This window comes from Solanum verrucosum, unplaced genomic scaffold, assembly GCF_900185275.1.
Source record: "Solanum verrucosum unplaced genomic scaffold, falcon-dt-bn FXZP01000125.1, whole genome shotgun sequence".
Taxonomy (NCBI): Eukaryota; Viridiplantae; Streptophyta; class Magnoliopsida; order Solanales; family Solanaceae; genus Solanum; species Solanum verrucosum.
The window spans coordinates 2,062,332-2,081,595 of record NW_026019923.1 but is presented as its reverse complement, the minus strand read 5'-3'; the positions used below and the strand labels follow the sequence as shown (position 1 = coordinate 2,081,595).

The window sequence follows — 19,264 nt, the reverse complement described above, 5'->3', positions numbered from 1 at the left end:
ATCTTGAATAGAATTGCAGCTGGATGATTTTTGTTCAATAGCATCAGTAACTGAAACTGAAAACGTCACTGAGGACAATGTAAGTGAACAGAAAGTATCAAATTGAGGAAGATGTGATGCGCAAACTGTTCTAGTATCTAGAATTTCCATTTCGTTGTCATTTCAAATAAAAGCATGGAAGAGGCTTACTAAGCAAGAAGATGTATAACCATTACAAGTAATTCAAAATGAACCTGGTTATCTTCGATTAATAGAACAAAAATCAAGCATCCAACACCTGAGAAATGAAACCATGGACAATATGATACAATACAAGTCAGCAGTGGCTACTAATGAAATAAAGGAACTGCAAGGAACGTATAAATACCAACATACAAACTAGCAAGGATGGCAAGATTAAAATGTTCGAGCACGTACGCAAGTCCAAAGGAAGATCAAAAAGAATAATGCATCTCTAAATTGCATTTCAAAACTTAAGCTTCCTCCATTTTATTGCCAGTCCAAAAGTTTCAACTTACAATTTTCACGGGCAGCATAACTTGTCTAACCATTTTATTGCCAGCCCAAAATCAATTTGAATTCAAAGCACTTCGAAAATTTAAGAACTTTAGAAAGTGCTCTCTTCTGAAAAGCATTTAATTCTCAAGAGCAACGCACTCCAAAACGGGGCTGTCAGACAATTAGATCCATATTTTACTCAAGGTGCCAACAAGTAACTTGTATTCAGTTTTCAGACACTTGAAGGATCAAAATCAGCTAAACATATATTTTGGGGAATAATTTAAATGAAAAATACCACATATTTGTTTTTCATTAAGAATCGATGGAAGATTCTTATCTATGAAAACAGATGCCACCCATTTACCAGCAGCACCAACAAACCACATGAAAAGGCTTCTTTCATAATTAGTATCTAGTGAAGTATTTAAAATATCTAAAATCAACTTTAACATCATATCACTTACCAATTCATATCCTAGGCAAGCCCCAACTCTTGACAAGAACTTTCTGAAATACAGTTCTTGTGGACTATCGGACCCTGACAATCACTTTCACTTGGAATACTCATGTAAACAGCATCTTTGAACATCCATTCGTCACTTTCTTCATTGTAGAAGTCTTCAAAAAACTCACCACACAAAACACACACACATTGACATTCATCTGCAGGAACCATGGTCTCAGTACATCCTGATGTCTCACTAGAACCTGGCACTTTGGATTTATCACCACAAGGGAGGCCACCAAATGCAGCAATCCATTCCCCAGAATTTAAATACCACTTTCTTGAATTATTCAACAGTTTGACATCTGGATTTCTCAATGAGTGCCACTCCAAGTGTCTATCAAGTTTCTCTTGGAGTTTTAGTCCAAAACCGCATATTCCACACTGATGTGGAACGTCATCAAGAAGGTCACTGATCACAGCAGGATGGGAATTCCGAATCACATCTGGCTTAAATACAAGCCCAATGAGACTTTTTGCATCTTCTTTCGTGGACTGAAGTAAGACCTCAGGAGTTTTAGCAGAAGGTTTTGAGTGAGAAAGTTCATCCTTAGGAGCTGAAGAAGGAACAGATGAAGATATTGGAGCAGATAAAGCAGGAGTTGAAATGGAGCTTGCAGGTGGAATAAGGTTCTGAGTTTGAGGAGGTGTATCCGAAGGAGTATAAATAGGTGGGTCTTTCTTTGATGCAGATATTAACCCCTTCGCCACCAATGTACTCAAAATACTTGAAAGAGGACTGGAAGCAGTATTTGGTGCATTCGGCATCTGCAATGATGCACTCCCTACTAGAGTTCGAGGTAGACCAAGTGGCAATGGTGGCTGTTCTACATTTCTCTGGGAATAATTTGGAGGATTTGAAGCATTTCTGTCCATCGATAGACTAGTGACGGAGGCCGGTGGGATCCTAGGCCCAGATGAGGAAAACTGGGAGGGATGAGGCTGTGCACTGGCTTGGGATGACAGAGCACCCTTATCAAGAGAACTCGATGTAGTACCAGAACTTGATTTATTACCAATGACTCCACTCTTCAAAACAGCAGCCAACAAACTGCTAGTGCTAGAGGGATCAGGAAAACCTGAAATCTGAGGAGCTGTTGAATTCTTGGTTTGACCAGAATATTCAGATTCCAGGCTTTCCCGCTGAACCTTATGTCTCAACTGATGAGAAGAAGACAAGGCAGACGAATTCTGCAAACTTGGAGGCTGTTGTCTTTGTGAATTAACTGAAACGGTATTCCGAGACGGCATTGCCAGAGATTCCTGGGCAAACTGGTTACGGGGATCTAGATTTGACCTCCTTGAGATTTGGGATAGTCTTGGATCAGAACGAGAACTGGTCTGCATCTGGTACTGCTCACCGGGACTATTAATTACTTGATTAGTGTTGCTTGTTATAAGTGATGGGGATGGAGGACGCTGATGCATTGGTGACTGAGCAGAGGGAGAGGCAGCTCTGAGAGTCTCTCCCTGTTGCACTATGGATCCCCTGGATTCCAGAGTTGCATTCATCGGCCCAATATTTGGCGTTCCAACATGGCCTGAACCTGTCTGTAACTTGTAAGATGCCCTACTTACTGAATTTGCAGCTTTTGACAACCCGCTGAAAGAAGTTTGATAGCCTTCTGGATGAACTGGAGCACCTTGAACAGAAGCTGAATGCCTAGCTCCATCTAAAGCATGTGATTCCCTGGACCACATTGCTGACATTTGATTCCCAAAAGAAGCTGACCCTCTCTCTTCGGCAGAAAGAGAATCAGCTGAGGCTTCACTATCAGCCCTTAACCCGACCTCCCTTGTGCTTTGTGGTCTCCGTAATTGATTTTCTAAGTCCTGCAGATTCAGGAAAATAACAAGGTTGGTCTGTCAAAAACAGCATGGACATTTTACACAACAAAAAAGTAGCTACTAGAAGAAATTACGAAACTAGCTCAATTAACAAGAGCCAAAAACGTTTGGAATCATCAATTTAACAAACTAGTTTAAGCATATTAGTAAGTAACCTATTCTTTCTAAGAAATGACTTTTGCAGTACTTAAGACATCTTAAAGCAAGCTCATAGTTACAATGACAAATAGAATAGATCGGTTCGATAGACAAAGTTGCCAAAGGGGATCTCAGATGTCAAGAAAAAGGTTATAGAGAGAGAGAGTAGCAGCTAAAAGCAGGAGAATATGCTGATCCATGTTGAAGGGCTAGAAGTTGGTGCACAAATAGTAATTTCTATCAAAAGCAAAAAGTGTGCTTGATGAGCAGTAAGCCTGCTGGTTTCATGAGAATTTTAACAAGCATTAGAAACAAAAAATTTAGATTGCAAGAAAATGATTAGACAAAAAGTTAATGGGTTAGACACTATTAACTTTAAGGAGATTATTACTGCATTTTCTTATTAAGGTGGATTATCTGTCCAGAACTAGAACTACAGTGGGCAAAGCGCATGTAATTCTTTTAGAAACGAATCCAGTACTAATATGAATAACTATTTGTTAGGCATTCTCTTACAGATTTATCTGAATCCTCAGATGCCCACCGGTCTTTAGCTGCATTATTTACATCATCCCACATGTACTCCTCTTCCTCAGAATTCTTCCAGCTCCTATCCGTTAAAGTACTGGTTCTATTTGGTAAGGACGGTATCAGTTGTGGATGTGCATCAGAGGTTGCAGATTTTTGGGGTATACTTTGGAAACCATGCTTAACGTCCATGCCGCTTCTTTGGCTCAATATTTTACCAGTCCCGGAATCATACCAAGGTTTATCGAACCCCTGTTCTTTAAATCTTTCGCCTCCTCTTCCTACTCCAAAGGCAGCACGTCTCGACAGATCAGAAACATAATCCGAATCTCCATATGCTGCACTGATAGTTTTCTCAGGAACATGCTCATTCAACTTTTCTTTCTGAGCACGCTACAATATTGCAATATTAAATGGCTTAGATTCCTTAACTTAATAAAAGTTCAAGCATGCATATCTGCAGACATTCAATAGTTAAAACATACTCCATATCACTACCTTAATGGAGGGATCAATCCATGATCTTCCAGAATTAACACTGGTCGTTCTCTCTGGTCTCTCTGCATCCTCATTTACATTAGGAGTACTGCTGATGTCACTAACTGCTCCTTTTGACTTCATTATAACAAAGAACATTGATAAACATAAAGAGTATTTTGCAGGAAAGATGTGTTTTACAATGAACAAAACAGTGTCTCTTAACAGTTAAAGTTTTAGATGAGGTGGTTCACATAACCAAATACAGGTCTAAGTTCGACATTCAAGTTCCCACCACCACCCATCAACAAAATATTTCCACAAATTGACCCAAGAAAACAAAATTCAAGACCAAATGTGTGTGTGTGTGGGGGGGGGGGGGGTTGGGGTTGCACTATAACTAAAAATATTGATCAAGAATAATTGAAAAATATAAGTGTTCCTTCTCTGAAACATGTTTTTAGATGAAGCAGTAAGAAGTTCACGTTAGTTCAAGAGAAGGATTTCGGAAACCCAAGGCACTAACACTAATTCCTGAGAACCAGTTGACATGGCAGGTTGTGTCTTAACCCATTACATTGAGAATTCATCCATTACTGAGAAGTCTCTGATAGAGAGACCATTCAGGTTTTGTGGTATCCCCTAACCATGGCTAAGTTTAAAACGAAGGGCAGTATTGTATGTGTTTTGTATTAAGGGAACAACAATGCTTAAACCTCCAGCTATCAAAATCTCATTCAATCAGAGCAAGAACTGGGATAAACTCAGTATTTGAGATGATGAAAAGTTAGGGAAATGTGACTTAGTAGCAGCACCACATAACGTGCTCAAGAAAATGTTTTTCAAGGAGAGCACCATAATGGCTACTCTCACTTACCTTGGTTGATTGCTGTAGGCGTTGCCGTGCCTCCAGATATTTTGGATTTACATGAATGCTATGTGCAGGTCGTTGAGCCTGTGGATCAGGCCTAGATGTCCCTGATGATGAGCCATTGACACCGGTAGTAAATCCGAGCTCCTTCTCAATTAATTGCAGTTGTTGAGGGGGGAATACTCCTTTCCAAGTTCCAAAAAGATGCCGCATCCCAGGATGTACTGAAGGTTCAACCTGTCTATAAGCTTTGCAGAAAACCTAAAACACACGAAAAAATGATGATCAAGTATGTATTAGCTTGCAGTAATGCAGCTATCTCCCTAAACTAGAAACATCAACCCAACTACAATTAATTACTCAAGGTAAGATAGGATTCATAGTACTCGACATCATCATCCACTCAGATGGATGTCACATTCACAGGACACAGGAAAAACTGAGAAGAGTTCGTTACAGAGTTTTTTTTCCAGGTAAAATGAGAAGATTTCATCAAAATGAATGGCAATGGTAACAACAGCTGAGTAAAGTATGTTACAGAGTTTCTTTTTCCTTTAGAAAAAAGTTAACAGATGAGAAAATGCAACGGTTGCAAGAATCATGATCACAACAATCTACTACATATAGATCCAAATCTGACCTCAGGTAGCCTGGTGGCAAAATACTTAATATAATCCCGCCCGATGTTCTTCACAATACTGTCCAAAAGATATAGAGATGGCAATTTTTGCTCAGTAGGAACCTGCGAATGATTTCCAGCTATATTAAAATGAGTTTGTAAAATCCATTGACACTGACTGATGCAAACTGTATGCCAAGGGGACAAAGCAAAAAAAAACGAAATTCCTAACGGGAAAAGAAATAGAGACAGAAACATTACTCAAAGCAGCAAAGCAAAGACTACAAGCACCATTATATCCGACATCTTTGCAAATCATGATAGGACATGCAATACAGCTCTGAAGTACTTACTTAAATATTCAGCAGACAAACTGAATAGTAAACTGGGCCGTAGAAGTATCAACATAGAAATCATCTTTGGCAAAGCTAGAGAACAATTTCAAAATAGAATAAACCAGTTAAGGGAAGGGAGCTGTTAACATGGGAAGACCAAATCTGCCTGCAGCTCTGCACTGCACTCACTCATTTCACCTTCTCTTTATACAAGCAAAATTTATTCAACAAAATCTAGACAGAAATTTAGTTATACCTGTATCGCATCAATTGATATCATAAAAACAAATATAACCATGGACATCCTTCATTTTAGCACAGCAAAATTATATATTGTACAGATAACAAAACCACTCGGATTGAGGGATGGAAGACTTTCAAAGATATGTCGTTCCTTTATCCATTTAAACAAAAGCATCTGCAACTTCAATCAGAATTTAATTTGGACTTAAAAAATGTTTCCGGTATGAATATCACAATTTACACAACATAGAGTGAATGTGATTCTTTCTGTATCAAAGACAACATACACGGTGTAATCCCACAAGTGGAGTCTGGATGATTCTTTCTCTATCATTTTGGAATTAATCGCAATTTGTTAATGTGAATCACAGGCATCCACTAGTTAAAGAAGCACAATCCAGACAAGTTACTTGAATCAAGAATTGCCAGACCTTCAATGTCTGATCCAAAAGCAAAGGCTCAAGATCAGTATATCCTAACTTTCAAAAATTGTGAAACTGCAGGAAGCAAGATTCTGTATAACAGCACGTCTTGAAGACATGTCTTCTTTTTTTTTTTTCCGAAAAGGATTGAACTTGACATGTCTTGCATACTAAATTTTGCAGAGAATACAACTAAATAACAGGATACATCCTTCATCTGACAACAAATGCTAAATAGTGAACCTCGATGATGCTGAGTATCTGATTTACGCCAAAGACGTGAGCCCGACAAATCATAAGTATATGTAAGGTGCATGTTAATAAACTGCCTAGCAATAAAGGAATTGGATCATCCCTTCACCATTGAAGTTATAGCATAATCGGTGTTGGCCTTTTGGGAACCTAAAAGGAAATGTGAAATGAGTCTGTATTGGCCAGACATTAACCAGTCACATATAGCAACTGCACGAATCATTCTTTAATTAAAGAAATATGATACTTTTGAGATACATCCAGGAGAAAAGCTTAGAAATTGGAAATACAAGTACTTTTTTTTCCCCAACGGCTCACATATAATCATTCTCATCAATGCTGTGGAAAAACTGTGACTGCACTTTGGAATTGAATCACAATGCTATTCGGATAACTTTGAATGGAAAATTCTACCAGCTAAAGTTATAATCATGACATCTCCATCACCATAGCAAAGCAACTATATAATTTCATAAAGAGACCAAATTTGTTCCAAATCCACCAACTTTATCACTAACCAAGAAATCATTTACAGAATCTTTACTCTATTTTCAGCTACAACACTCATATTACACCAGCTGCACTAATCTAAAAAATTATAAATCTAACTTTACCTTCTTTATCAGATTTCACTTCTGTACAACAAGTAATAAAACACACTAAATTAAACAAAAACAACAACATTGACACAGTAGCATTTAAAACCGGAATATCACCTCAATAATGTTGTTGCAGATAGTAGCAGCAATTGCCTTGGCAGCTTGCAAATTCTCACCAGCAATAATAGTCAAGTTTGTAATTATCGGCTTCGAATTAAATGTCAGTTCAGCTAAAGCCGTCTTATACTGACTCACTAGCTCCTGATGCTGTGTCTGCTGCTGCTGCTGTTGTTGTTGTTGAAAAGACCCGCGAATCGAATCACTGTTTTCCGAGTCTCCCCCTCTATCACTAGCTCGAATCCTCGAATTCCCAGCTCCCCGTTGAGGAATAAAGCTTCTCCCATTAGAACCTCGCTCAGTTCCAATTGGGGCTTCGATTAATCTTGGTTTCTTAGGTCCTGGCTCCAATCTTGATCTATCAAATGGTCTACGAGAACCCTCCATTTCCATCACTTTATCCAAACAATCATCAAAAAAGAAAAACAAAAAAACTAACCCTAAATTCGAATTATTTTACATCGGTTACATCCAAAATTGCTATAAAAAAAACGCAAAATCAAAACAAACAACAAAATCACTACTTATTACTAAATCCATGTAAATTTTAAGAACAACTCGAATCAATGGGACTAAATCTGATCTTTACCGATATAAACTGAAAGTTGTGAGCTTCAATTGGGGATTTTTCAGCTGTAAATTGGAATGGGAGATAGGGTTTTTGATTGATTTGGGAAAAAGTGTAGCTCATATATATATGGGTCGGGGCAAAAATTCGTTAATAAGGAGGATAGAGAAGAGAGAAAGGGGTAGATATATGGGCCTTGTTGGAGCCCATGAGTTTAGTTGGGCTGTTATTCTTGGATGTTTGTGAAGCCCAAAGTTAACAAATACTCGACGTACACGACCCGTCAAGTTTGAACTGACATAGGTGAATCGGACCAACACCTATCAACCACCAATAAAGAGTCGCTGTGGTTACGCAGTTTGATTAGCAGGTAGGTAGCCTTCCTATATTTGCAGGCCGGTAGGCCATACCCTAAAGAGGTCGAGGGTTGACATGACGCACGCGTAAAACAATTCATTTCATGTAACTACTTGTGAGCAATTTTTTTATTTCTTATTTTAGCTTTGTAATTATAATTTGAATTGCCTAGACAATTGGTTATATCGTATGCACTTTAGCTTAATTAACCTTGATTGTGATAAATATCATGAGATTATTAGTTATAAGTCAAAGATTGTCACTTGTATTATAAATGTACAGCTTTGTCCATGATAAAAAATCAAATGATGAAAAATGTGATAGTTTCAATAAAGTTTTGGGCAACAAGTTAACTTATAATTATGCGCAAGTTGAAGTTATGACAGATTTATTGTCATAACGAATGAAGGTCTTTTGCGTTATTTTTAATCAATATAAAAATTGAAAATTTTCGTATGTATCATTATGTTCATTTCAGGTCCGCATCAAAAAATAATCTATGTCCAAATATTAAGAAGCTCAATAAACCAATTGAGTCAAGCGAGACATTAGTTACCTCATAGCAGACTAGCATCGAACAAAATTTCGACATAGCAACCATCACCCTTGCTATAGATCCCATCCACTCACCCTTCCCTTTAACCCTTACCCCTACCCCTCCCCAAAACCTATACCCTACTCTTATTTCCGTTGATCTTCATAATCTTATTTTAAATATATAATTATCTTTAGGATAAAAATTCTTATTTGTATATAAAATATAAGAAACTGAGTAATATTTATTTAACAGTTTAGGGATGACAATTAGGATGAGATGGGGTAGACCAAGCCTTAATCCGTAGAGATTTTGATTCATATTATTCTGTCCTATTAAAAAAATTGTTTTGCCCTGTCCTACTCAGTTTGTTTAGTCTCTTTTTTTTTACAATTTTTTATTTGTCTAGTTTAAAATATAATATGAATACACCATTTTATAATATATCAATTCATACTTGACAAGCATTAGGGATGACTCAGAAGATTTACCTTGAAATTTTTATATTGAAGGTCTCAAGTAAAAAATTTCTTGTCTACAATAGTAGGGGTGGCGACTCTGAAATCGAGTTTGTCACACAAAACTTATCTAGTATAATTTATCTCTTCTATATGATTTACGAGTTATTATACATTAGTGAAATTTATCTTGTGCAATAACATTATATTGTAATAACTCAAAAAATCATTATAATTACAAATAACAACAAAAAATATATATATTACAATTCCCCAAGAACCAAAGCACAAAAATCTAAAGGAGAAGAAGAACTTACAAACACTTTTAATACAACAACATCAAAATAAATTATAATCAAAATAGAGTATCTTGAATGATGAACAAAATTTAAGATTAGGGGAGAGAGAATTGATCTCTAGAGCGGATTTTAGAGTCTGACGATATAAACAATGAAGAAAAATGTGTGTATATACATAACATATATAGGAATTTGTAAATTTGAAAGTAAATAATAAAATTACAAATTTGTCTTTATCTTTCCTTCCCAAATTTCTAAATAAGGGTAATTTGATATATGTATTTTTAAAAAAATTTAAATTTGAACATCAATGTAATGGACGTGAAATAGAATTTTTTAAAATAAAATATTAATGAGACGACTACAATTGCTTTTATGATATGACTATTAAACTCGACAAATGGTACAATTACGATAAAGAACTGATATAAATAACTTTGTTAAAAATTTATATGTGGATTGAATCATTCACGTGAATAATGTGGTGGCATTATCAAAACTGGAAACAAACAAGGCGAGAAGACTATGCATCATGACATGAGCACTGAATAACGCCGATAGTGAACATGATGACACGTTGGCAAGTTCTAAGGTCTGAACTAATGTCAGGACAAAGCTAAAGAAAAAAAAGTTAATGAACAATACAAATTAAACAAAAGTTTGCCAAATTTGTGTACAACATAGGTCCGTGGTGGTGTTGAATTTTGGCAACACATGCCGCACACATGAGACAATTTCTTTCATGTTTGTGAGTAAATTTTTTATTTCTCATTTTAACTTTGTAATTCGAATTTGAATTGTCTAGATAGTTGATTATATACTGTGCATTTTAGTTTTAATTTATCTTGATTGAGATAAATATCGCTAAACTATTAATTGTAAGTCAAATACTGTCACATGTGACATGTATCATAAATGTGCAACTTTGGCCATGATAAAAAATCAAAGGGTAAAAAATGTGCGAGTTTCAATAAAGTGTTGGGGGTCGACTTATGATTATGCCAAAGTTAAAGTTGAAATTTGACAAATTTTATTTAAGTACATAAAAAAAATTACGTTATTTAATCAATATGAAAAATTAAATTTTTTCATGTGTATCATTGTATTCATTTGAGTTCCACAATAAAAAAAAAATCTAAATCCAAATATTAAGCAATATTGATAAACAACTAAACAAGTCAAGTCAAGTGAAACATTAATTGCCTTATAGTAAGCTAACCTCGGACATAATTTCAACATAGCAAAATTACCCTATAACCACACTCACACTGTCCTCCATCCCTTACACCCTACCCTTGACCACTATCTACATAATTTTAGGATAATATTTTTTATTTGTATATAAAATATAATAAGCTAAATAAAAAATATATATTTGCTTGAAAAACAACACAAGACTCAAGATAATGTTTGATATGGAGATGGAAGAATAAATAAAGTTATCTAAAAAAATTTAAAAAAAATTCACGAGGTAAATTATTTCATTATATACCATAAACTAACTAATCAATTATTATACTATAAGGACTCTCAAAATTAACTAGCATATGATAATAATTTTATATTTTTTTCGAAATTATTATCCCTCTGATGTTGTACCTACTAAAAGTGGCCATTTTTGTCAATTACTCTTTAAAAAAATCCTCAACAAATAGTATTTTACTTAATGCAGAAGACAGACAGTGGCACCCCACAAACTCCATTAATAAAATCTTCTTCTATTCAATATCTCCATTTCCATTGGACCAACTCACCACCATTGTTGAATTCAATTACTTAATTCTTAAACTTTGTCTCCAAAAAGTTACAAAAAATCTTCACAAAAATATCTGCTTTCTGTGTATAAATGGACCCCATTTGTTCTTCTTCCTCCTCCACAATATTTAAATCCCCAGAAACAACCTGGTTATTTCCTCATAAATCTTTTTCATTTTCCAGAAAACCATACAAGAATCAAAAAAAAAAAAAAAAATTAAAAAAATTAAAATGGAGCTTCAAGAGAAAAACTCCACCGACTTTACACAGTTGTTTTCAGGAGATATTTCTTGGTTTGTATGTCGGCGTTACCTATATAAACCTCCCTTAAACCCCTTTTACCGACTTATTATCAAACACCCTTTTCGAAATTTTCAATCTTTTGATCCAAAAAAACTATAAAGTTTCAATCTTTGATCCATAAAACCACAAATCTCTTTGTATCATATGAACCCATTTGATAAAAAACAAGAATCTGATACTAATACAAAAAACCCCTTTTTGACTGAAATGGACTCTGAATTTGCTGCGCTTTCACCAATTTCACTCCCTTTTGCTGACCCATCTTCTCCTTTTATCAATTTTGGATCTTTTGCCACTCCTTTGAGCCAACACCCAGTTGGAGAAGGAGAAGGAGAGGGAGGAGAAATTGAACAGCCAGCTGAGGAAGGATTGGGTGTGCCGCACCCTATGGAGTGTTTACATGGGATACAAATTCCGCCATTTTTGTCAAAGACTTTTGATTTGGTTGAGGACCCTTTATTGGATTCGATTATTTCTTGGGGTAGAAATGGAGAAAGCTTTGTAGTTTGGGATCCAGTGGAGTTTTCAAGATTGGTTCTTCCTAGGAATTTCAAGCACAGCAATTTCTCCAGCTTTGTTCGACAGCTTAATACATACGTGGGTATTAATTTTAGCACACTGGCCGATTTTTTTTGGCTAATGTGTTAAATCTCTAGTTCTCTAACTCTTGTCTCTCTCTTTTTTTGTGATTTTTTTTCTTGTATGTAATTTCTGTTGTAGATTTTCATGTATCTTTATCCCCCCCTCATTTTTCTGTAGTTTGTTTGCTCTTATCTTGTTGATGTACTGTAAAAATGATGTTTTAGGATGTAAATGTAAATAGATTTTTCGCGTTGTAAACAGTATAGGCTCCTGCGATTGTAAATGAACATTAGAGAACTGCTTTTTCTTCTTGATAGTTCAATGTCTTTGGTACCTTGTGTAAATGATGTCATTGAGATCTTTAGTGGATATTAAAGTGGATGGTTCTTAAGGAAAATGATTAAGAGGTGCGCTGTTCGTGATTTGGGCTTGTAGATAAAGCTCCCTGCATTGATGCATCTGCTGAGTTTGGGAGGTTCATCTAATGCTGCAGGTAGAATTCTAAGGTTCTGATTAAACAGAGTGTTTAAGCTTTGCAGTTTATATATGGTCTTACTTCAAAAGATCTACTAATTGTGTATTTATAGTGTAATGCAGCTCCTGGAACTCTTGAAAATTTGACAGTTAGCATCTGGCTTTATGTAAAAATTTCATTTTGTTATATGAATAATGATTTATGCTCATGTTGTTGGTCTGATAGTTTCTACAATTTTTGTTTCTGATTTACTTTTGGGCAACTTTATTCAGGGATTTCGCAAAATCGATGCTGACAGGTGGGAGTTTGCAAATGAAGGGTTCTTGAGAGGGAAGAGGCATTTGTTGAAGAATATACAGAGGCGAAAGTCACATCAGGCTGGAAGTTCTTCTGGATTATCTGCTGAATCAGGGAAAGGTACTATGGATGAGATAGAGAAACTCAGGAATGAGAAGAGTTTGATGATGCAGGAAGTTGTTGAGTTGCAGCAGCAGCAGCGTGGGACAGTTCAACAAATGGAATCTGTTAATGAAAAGCTTCAGGCAGCAGAACAAAGACAGAAGCAGATGGTTTCATTCTTGGCCAAGGTGCTTCAGAATCCTGCATTCTTGGCTCGTGTTCGGCAGATGAAGGAGCAAGGAGAAATTACTTGTCCAAGAACAATGAGGAAATTTGTTAAACATCAGCCACATGGTCCGGATGGAGTGGGGTCGTCTTCCATGGAAGGGCAGATAGTCAAGGTCAGGTCTGACTTTCAAGACCTTGCAGCATGGTTTGAGAACCCAGATTTCAATCCAGTTGTGGATCAACAACTCCCAGAAACTGGTTTAGGAGTGGAAGCCATGCCTTTTGAAGGTGGTACTGTTGCATCTGAGGGACTGGCAGTAGCACATGAACTTTTTAATTGTTCAGATCGGGAAATAGGAGGAGCTTCATTCTTTAACCCCGAAGGCTCTCATTTCAAAGGGAAGAATGTAGCTAGTCCTCAATTAGAAGTTATGCCTGAGTACTTTGCCTCTTTTCCAGAGGAGATGGGGAAGGAGAAAAACATTTCAGGATTTTCCTCACCAGCTATTGGAAGTATGGTGAAAGACGAGGAACTTTGGAGTATGGGTTTTGAAGCCAGTGCTGGCGCCGAGTTATGGGATAGTTGTAGCAGCTATGTCCCAGACTTCGGTGTTAGCTCTGGTTTGTCAGATTTGTGGGATATAGATCCCTTGCAGGCAGCTGGAAGTTCTGGGGTTGATAAGTGGCCAGCTGATGGGTCTCCTTTTGGTCAGTCTGAAAGCCATGCCAACCAGCCCAAGAATGATAGTTTTTAGGAAAGAGTACCCTTGGGCCTTCAGTGTGCCATTGGGATACTAGCCATCATTTAGTTGATGGGACATAATATTGAATGAGTGATTATAAATATTTTAGTTGATAATTACTTTCGATTGATTCTTTTCTTCTATTCCCCTCTCCTTGGTCTGCTATTTCTCTGCTAATTGTGCTGAACTGTGAATATTTGATGGCATAAATTGTAGATATATCCTGCTAACATATACTCTTTAAAGTTGTGAAATATGCAGGTTTGCAGCACTGAAGGCGAGTATGGGACTTCTTTTGAGAAATTGGGACTAGAATGAGTGTATGACATTGCTCGCTCAAGCTTTTTCCAGGTAAGGAGATCTTGTGGTGACTTATCATATGATTGCTTGATGAATTATTACTTTACCAGAATTCTTTGAGATGAAGATGAATAACATGCACAGAATGTGTACAATTTTGATTGTTACCTTGGGTATGATTTAATCTCAAAAGTTAGCTCATGAGGGGGGTATTCTCCAAGACTACAACCAATTTCCTCAACCAACGTGGAGATAGTATAAGAGTCAGACCTATTTCGATTCTTGGTTTATCCGATGTTAGACCTCATTTGTACTGTTCACACTTTAAATGTCTCGGTATGGGCAATGCTGGAGGGGGAGGGATGTTAAAAGCCCCACATTGGTAGTGAGATAGTTAACTAGTCTCCTTGTCTATGTTGCTTGGCCTCTCCAAAAATGTTGCCGTACTTGTGTCGGATCCTCCACAAAAGTACTATTTTTGGAGTATCCGACCCACACCCATAGATATCTTTGAAGAGTCCAAGCAAAATAGCTCCTTGTATGGTCTTGGGCAATCCTCACCTCATGAGCTAGCTTTTGAGGGTTGAGTTAAGGCCCGAGGTCCATTCTCTTAATATGGTATCAGACTTGAACTTTGATAAGCCAATTTGTACAATAATCTTCTTTCTATCTACTGCAATGCTCTGAGCTTTCTCTCAGCTTGGTCTATGGACTCTGAGCTTCTTCTTCTCTCTCAATTCAGCTCATCGAGCCACAAACTTTGATCTAGACCCACTTTTTAGCCATTTGAGCCTACTCTCCTCATTTCCAGGCCCATTCTTCAGCCAGTTGAGACTGATTTTTGTCTCTCTATATCATGTCTACTCTTCAATGTGCTAAAAAAAGAGATTTTGAATCCACGTGTAGACTCAAGAACTCAGTTACATGTGCAGGAGGGTGTTAGAGCACTTGTCTCTCATCGAGTGTGTAAAAAATTTCAAAAGGTTTTATAATGTACAGGGCCATTGCATTCATTATCTTTAAGTTTCTGAATTGGATGCTCTGGTTATTTGATTCTTATGTTAGTGCACTAGCTTTTGTATTTTGACTTGCCAAGCTCTGCTGGTTGCTGAAGTTAATCTTTCTCAGAGTGAAATGAGATAAAAAGAAGGTGAATTAGCATAACTCCTTCAGGCTTCCTCTTCCTTCCCATTTTTCAACCATAAACCTACTGAAGAACACTTTAGGGGACTCTGCTCATACGGTCCTAGGTAGTTTAATATAGAAATATAAGAAAGACGAGGTGGAGGAACGGAAGACTCTAGCAGTGTTGGTAGAGTCAATGAATTTGTTTCCTTAAGATGCTGCTACAGAAAGTGCTGGGGGTGGGGGTGGGGGGATTTATTCCTGATGTCCGGCATAACTTTTGAGCCGTTGAATGGAGTCAGAAACAAAACAAACAAATTTCACATCGTCTGCGCTGTTTATCAGATTCAGCAGGATCTAATGATTTTCTGATCATCTGGAAGATGATTTCGTGCTTTGTGGCATCAGCTTGATAAGTTACTCCATCTAAACAATAGTGCTTGTTCATGGGTATTTCATCATTCTAAGGATGTATGGAAGTCAAAACAAATCTGACTGCTTCAACGGAAGAAAAGGAGAACGATAAAAACCACCTTTAAGCAAGATGTCACATTCTAGTACATTGAGAGCAAAATCTGCGACAAGAGTTATTAAAGGGTTGATGGGTTGACCATGATCTCTGCTATGGTAGCCTCAGGGGACGTTTGCATTGATAAGACTTGAGAGTTTCTTCTGTTAAAAAGATTGGTCCCGTGACTATGGGGAGGAAGTGACCAGTGGCATTTAGTCCTGAAACAAAAGTAGAGTGGGAAGTTGGCGACGCTTATGCCTGAGCGACAAGATCTTCCCCCTTGACAAGTTCTCCGTAGCCGTCAGAGAACAAGCAATGAGTGCAATGCTAGGAGATGGTATTTCCTGAAATTAGTCTTGGTGGACCCCATGGTTATCAAAAAAGAAAAGAAAAGTGAGCCTCTTTTGAGATTATGAATTTTTTCTTGAAGAATAGTTGAGGACAATTGTTCAGGGTAAAGAGACACCAAGGTATCACACACTTCTTTACAAGTTTCACATACAAAGTTTAGGTGAGAATCAAGAACTAGTGGCGAAAAGGTGACATTTATCCAACTGGGTGTAATAGTATCATATTGGATCCGTAAATGACATTCTTCATGTGTAGTGGGTGGGCAAGGTATATTGAACCTTCAACCGACAAAAGAAGGTTCTGACTTGTCTCCAAGTTAGGTAATTCAGATACATAGCTTCAATAGGTATGGAACCTTGAGGTTATAGACTGGAGGATTTGGAAGTCCAAGGGGGGACTAAGAGGGAGTGAGTCGAGTGGTGTTGGAGAAAGATGAAGTCATGGCTCTTATACCAAGTTGGTTCGAGTAAATGATTTTCCAAGCTAATTAATCAACCAAGCATTACATGTATCTCTTCCTATATTATCTGCTTTTCCTCGCTCAAATCATAAGTCCAAAAAACCAGAGTTAATGTTATGACTCACAACGCCCATCCCTTTCAGGGACACTTTAAAGGCAACATCTTTTGCTGATCAATTGAAAAATTGTCAATATTCAGTATCGTTGGGCTGATGTCAAACAATCCTATCTGTGTCATGTCGAGTAGGTTGACCTTTTAGAAGTGTTTGATGCTTAAATAGCTTACCCAAACAGTGTTCACATTTTTGAACCCTTAAATTTTATGTTGAACTTCTCTTTCAGTGCAGTCGATTCTTTTGTAATTGCTTGCTTGGATCTTGTACCCTCAACCAAACCAGTTTTCTTGTGGAGCCTCTGCCTAGGTAAAGCAATGATGTATATCAGAAACAGCAGGCAAAGTCCTGCTCAGGGCTTTGGTCAAGTGGCAAAGGTTGAGGGGAGTTCGAGCCTTGCATCATGCGAACTAAGCCTGATATTTAAGTGGAGATTGCGGTTGGTTCTAAGGGTTGGGCCCAGACCGATTTATCGGTCATCAAGAAAAAGATCCTGCTCAATTATTTGATTTCCCTTTGCTTATTTGTATATTTCTAAATGTGTAGGATGTTCATCAGGAGTAATCTGATTATATTTTGTGTCATGTAATAATTGATGGGTTATTCTGGCAAACCATTTGAGAAGTATCCCCTGGCTTGTATTGTGACATTGATGGGGTTCAACATGTAGAGTAACAGTAAAACTAAATTATATGTTCTAGCAAGCATTTTGTGATACTTGTGGGAAAAAAATGGTCATCGGGGAAAGGTGATTAGACACGATATGACAAACCTAGAGCTTACCATGGATATGATTCCTTATTAAGAGGATATTGGGATTGAAATTAGTAGGTAGTCCAACATTGTTTAGTTTCCTTAATAGTATTGTTATTATTATTCTCCTAATTTCGTATTCTAGGATTTTATCATTATATGTTGTTTCCTTTTATTTTTGTTACCATATTATTTGTTGTTCATACGATTCTCCTCTTTTTTTTTAGCATGTGTTTCTTTACTACTGTTTGTTTTGATACTTTGCTTTTGATATGCTTGACTTATATCGATGGTCTATCAGAAATAACTTTTCTACCTTTATAAGGTAGGAGTAAGACTGCGTACAAATCACCCTCTAAATTTCACATGTTTTTTTGTTGCGGAAAAATGCTAAAAATACGAGTGCATTCGCCATTCAGTATTCATCCCAAAAGGGTCAAGTTGATTGAGAGAAAACTGAGTTTGTCAGTGTAGTCTTGGTGATAAAATTGGAGTCTGTTTTGGGGTCTGCCGAAAGTCCCCACATTGGGATAAAATCCTCCCTAACAAAGATGACTTCGTACCTAGAGGGGACTCGAACTCGTACATACGGCTGTGTTATATTTTATGCGGCAAATTTTATAAACTAGTACATGCGGAAAACCCTCCTTTTGTTTTAAATAATATATCTAGGATAACGACGGTTGAGAAGTATTATCTTCTGGACCCTTAGTTCCTCACGATTCATTATAGGGGTATCTTTCACTATTGACTTGAATAATGGAAAGATCTGTACTAGTTAGACATTTTGTTGAAAATCGTCATCCATGAAACTTAGATACCTATGACATGGTGAACTCGATTCACCATGTCAAAGATCAGACCCCTCGTACATAACATATGTGAGCCTTATGTGGGACAATTTGATAGTCTTTAAACATTGTGGAAAATTGTCATCCATGAAACTTAGATACCCATGACTCGATTCACCATGTCAAAAAGATCAGACCCCTCCTACATAACATATATGAGCCTTATGTGGAGAAAAGGCCCAAAATAGTCCTTATCTTTGGGTTAAGACTCAAAGTCATCCTTGAGTTTTCACTACGTTTTCACGTGCAATAGTACAAATTTTTCTTTTCTTGCAATGTCATATGTAAAAATGTTCTTAGTTTAGTTACAGTAATATTTATACTGAACAGAACAAGATGTTCTTCTTCTCACCTTCTCTCACATAGAGTAATTATTTTTACTAAATATATAAAAAGACGATGGGACATTCCTTACATAAAATTATGATCAAAATTAATGTTAAAAAATAAGCAAAAGTTTAGGGGAGGACCAAAAGTGCACCAATATTGCAAACATGAGGGATTATTAGTGCTCCATAGGGGTGTACATAGCCGGGTTGGTTTGGATTTTTCAAATATCAAACCAAACCATTTGTCGGATTTTTAAATTTATAAACCAAACCAATAAAACTCGGGTTTTTCAACCTCGGTTTTTTTTGGGTTTTTTGGTTTTTCGGGTTGTTTCGGATTTTTCCGGTAAAGTATTCATATAAACATATAATTT

General features: G+C 36.9%; 4 protein-coding genes across 4 annotated transcripts in view; 3 read left to right on the top strand and 1 right to left on the bottom strand.

Moving 5' to 3' along the window:
• The window catches only part of LOC125823997 (uncharacterized), a 248,179-nt gene that overhangs the window by 156,199 nt on the left and 72,716 nt on the right, over window positions 1-19,264 (top strand). The window lies entirely within an intron of this gene.
• The window catches only part of LOC125823949 (uncharacterized), an 83,002-nt gene that overhangs the window by 47,594 nt on the left and 16,144 nt on the right, over window positions 1-19,264 (top strand). The gene's annotated exons all lie outside the window — the stretch shown is intronic.
• On the bottom strand, window positions 115-8,037 carry LOC125823904 (polyadenylation and cleavage factor homolog 4). Its single transcript, XM_049503272.1, has 7 exons — window positions 7,456-8,037; window positions 5,509-5,610; window positions 4,875-5,129; window positions 4,019-4,135; window positions 3,509-3,913; window positions 966-2,839; window positions 115-277 (listed from the first exon to the last, which is right to left on the bottom strand). Exons 1-6 carry the CDS (start codon window positions 7,846-7,848, stop codon window positions 977-979), a joined length of 3,135 nt encoding a protein of 1,044 aa, XP_049359229.1. The 5' UTR covers window positions 7,849-8,037; the 3' UTR covers window positions 115-277; window positions 966-976.
• LOC125823989 (heat stress transcription factor A-3) lies at window positions 11,875-14,216 on the top strand. Its single transcript, XM_049503344.1, has 2 exons — window positions 11,875-12,327; window positions 13,060-14,216. Exons 1-2 carry the CDS (start codon window positions 11,875-11,877, stop codon window positions 14,107-14,109), a joined length of 1,503 nt encoding a protein of 500 aa, XP_049359301.1. The 3' UTR covers window positions 14,110-14,216.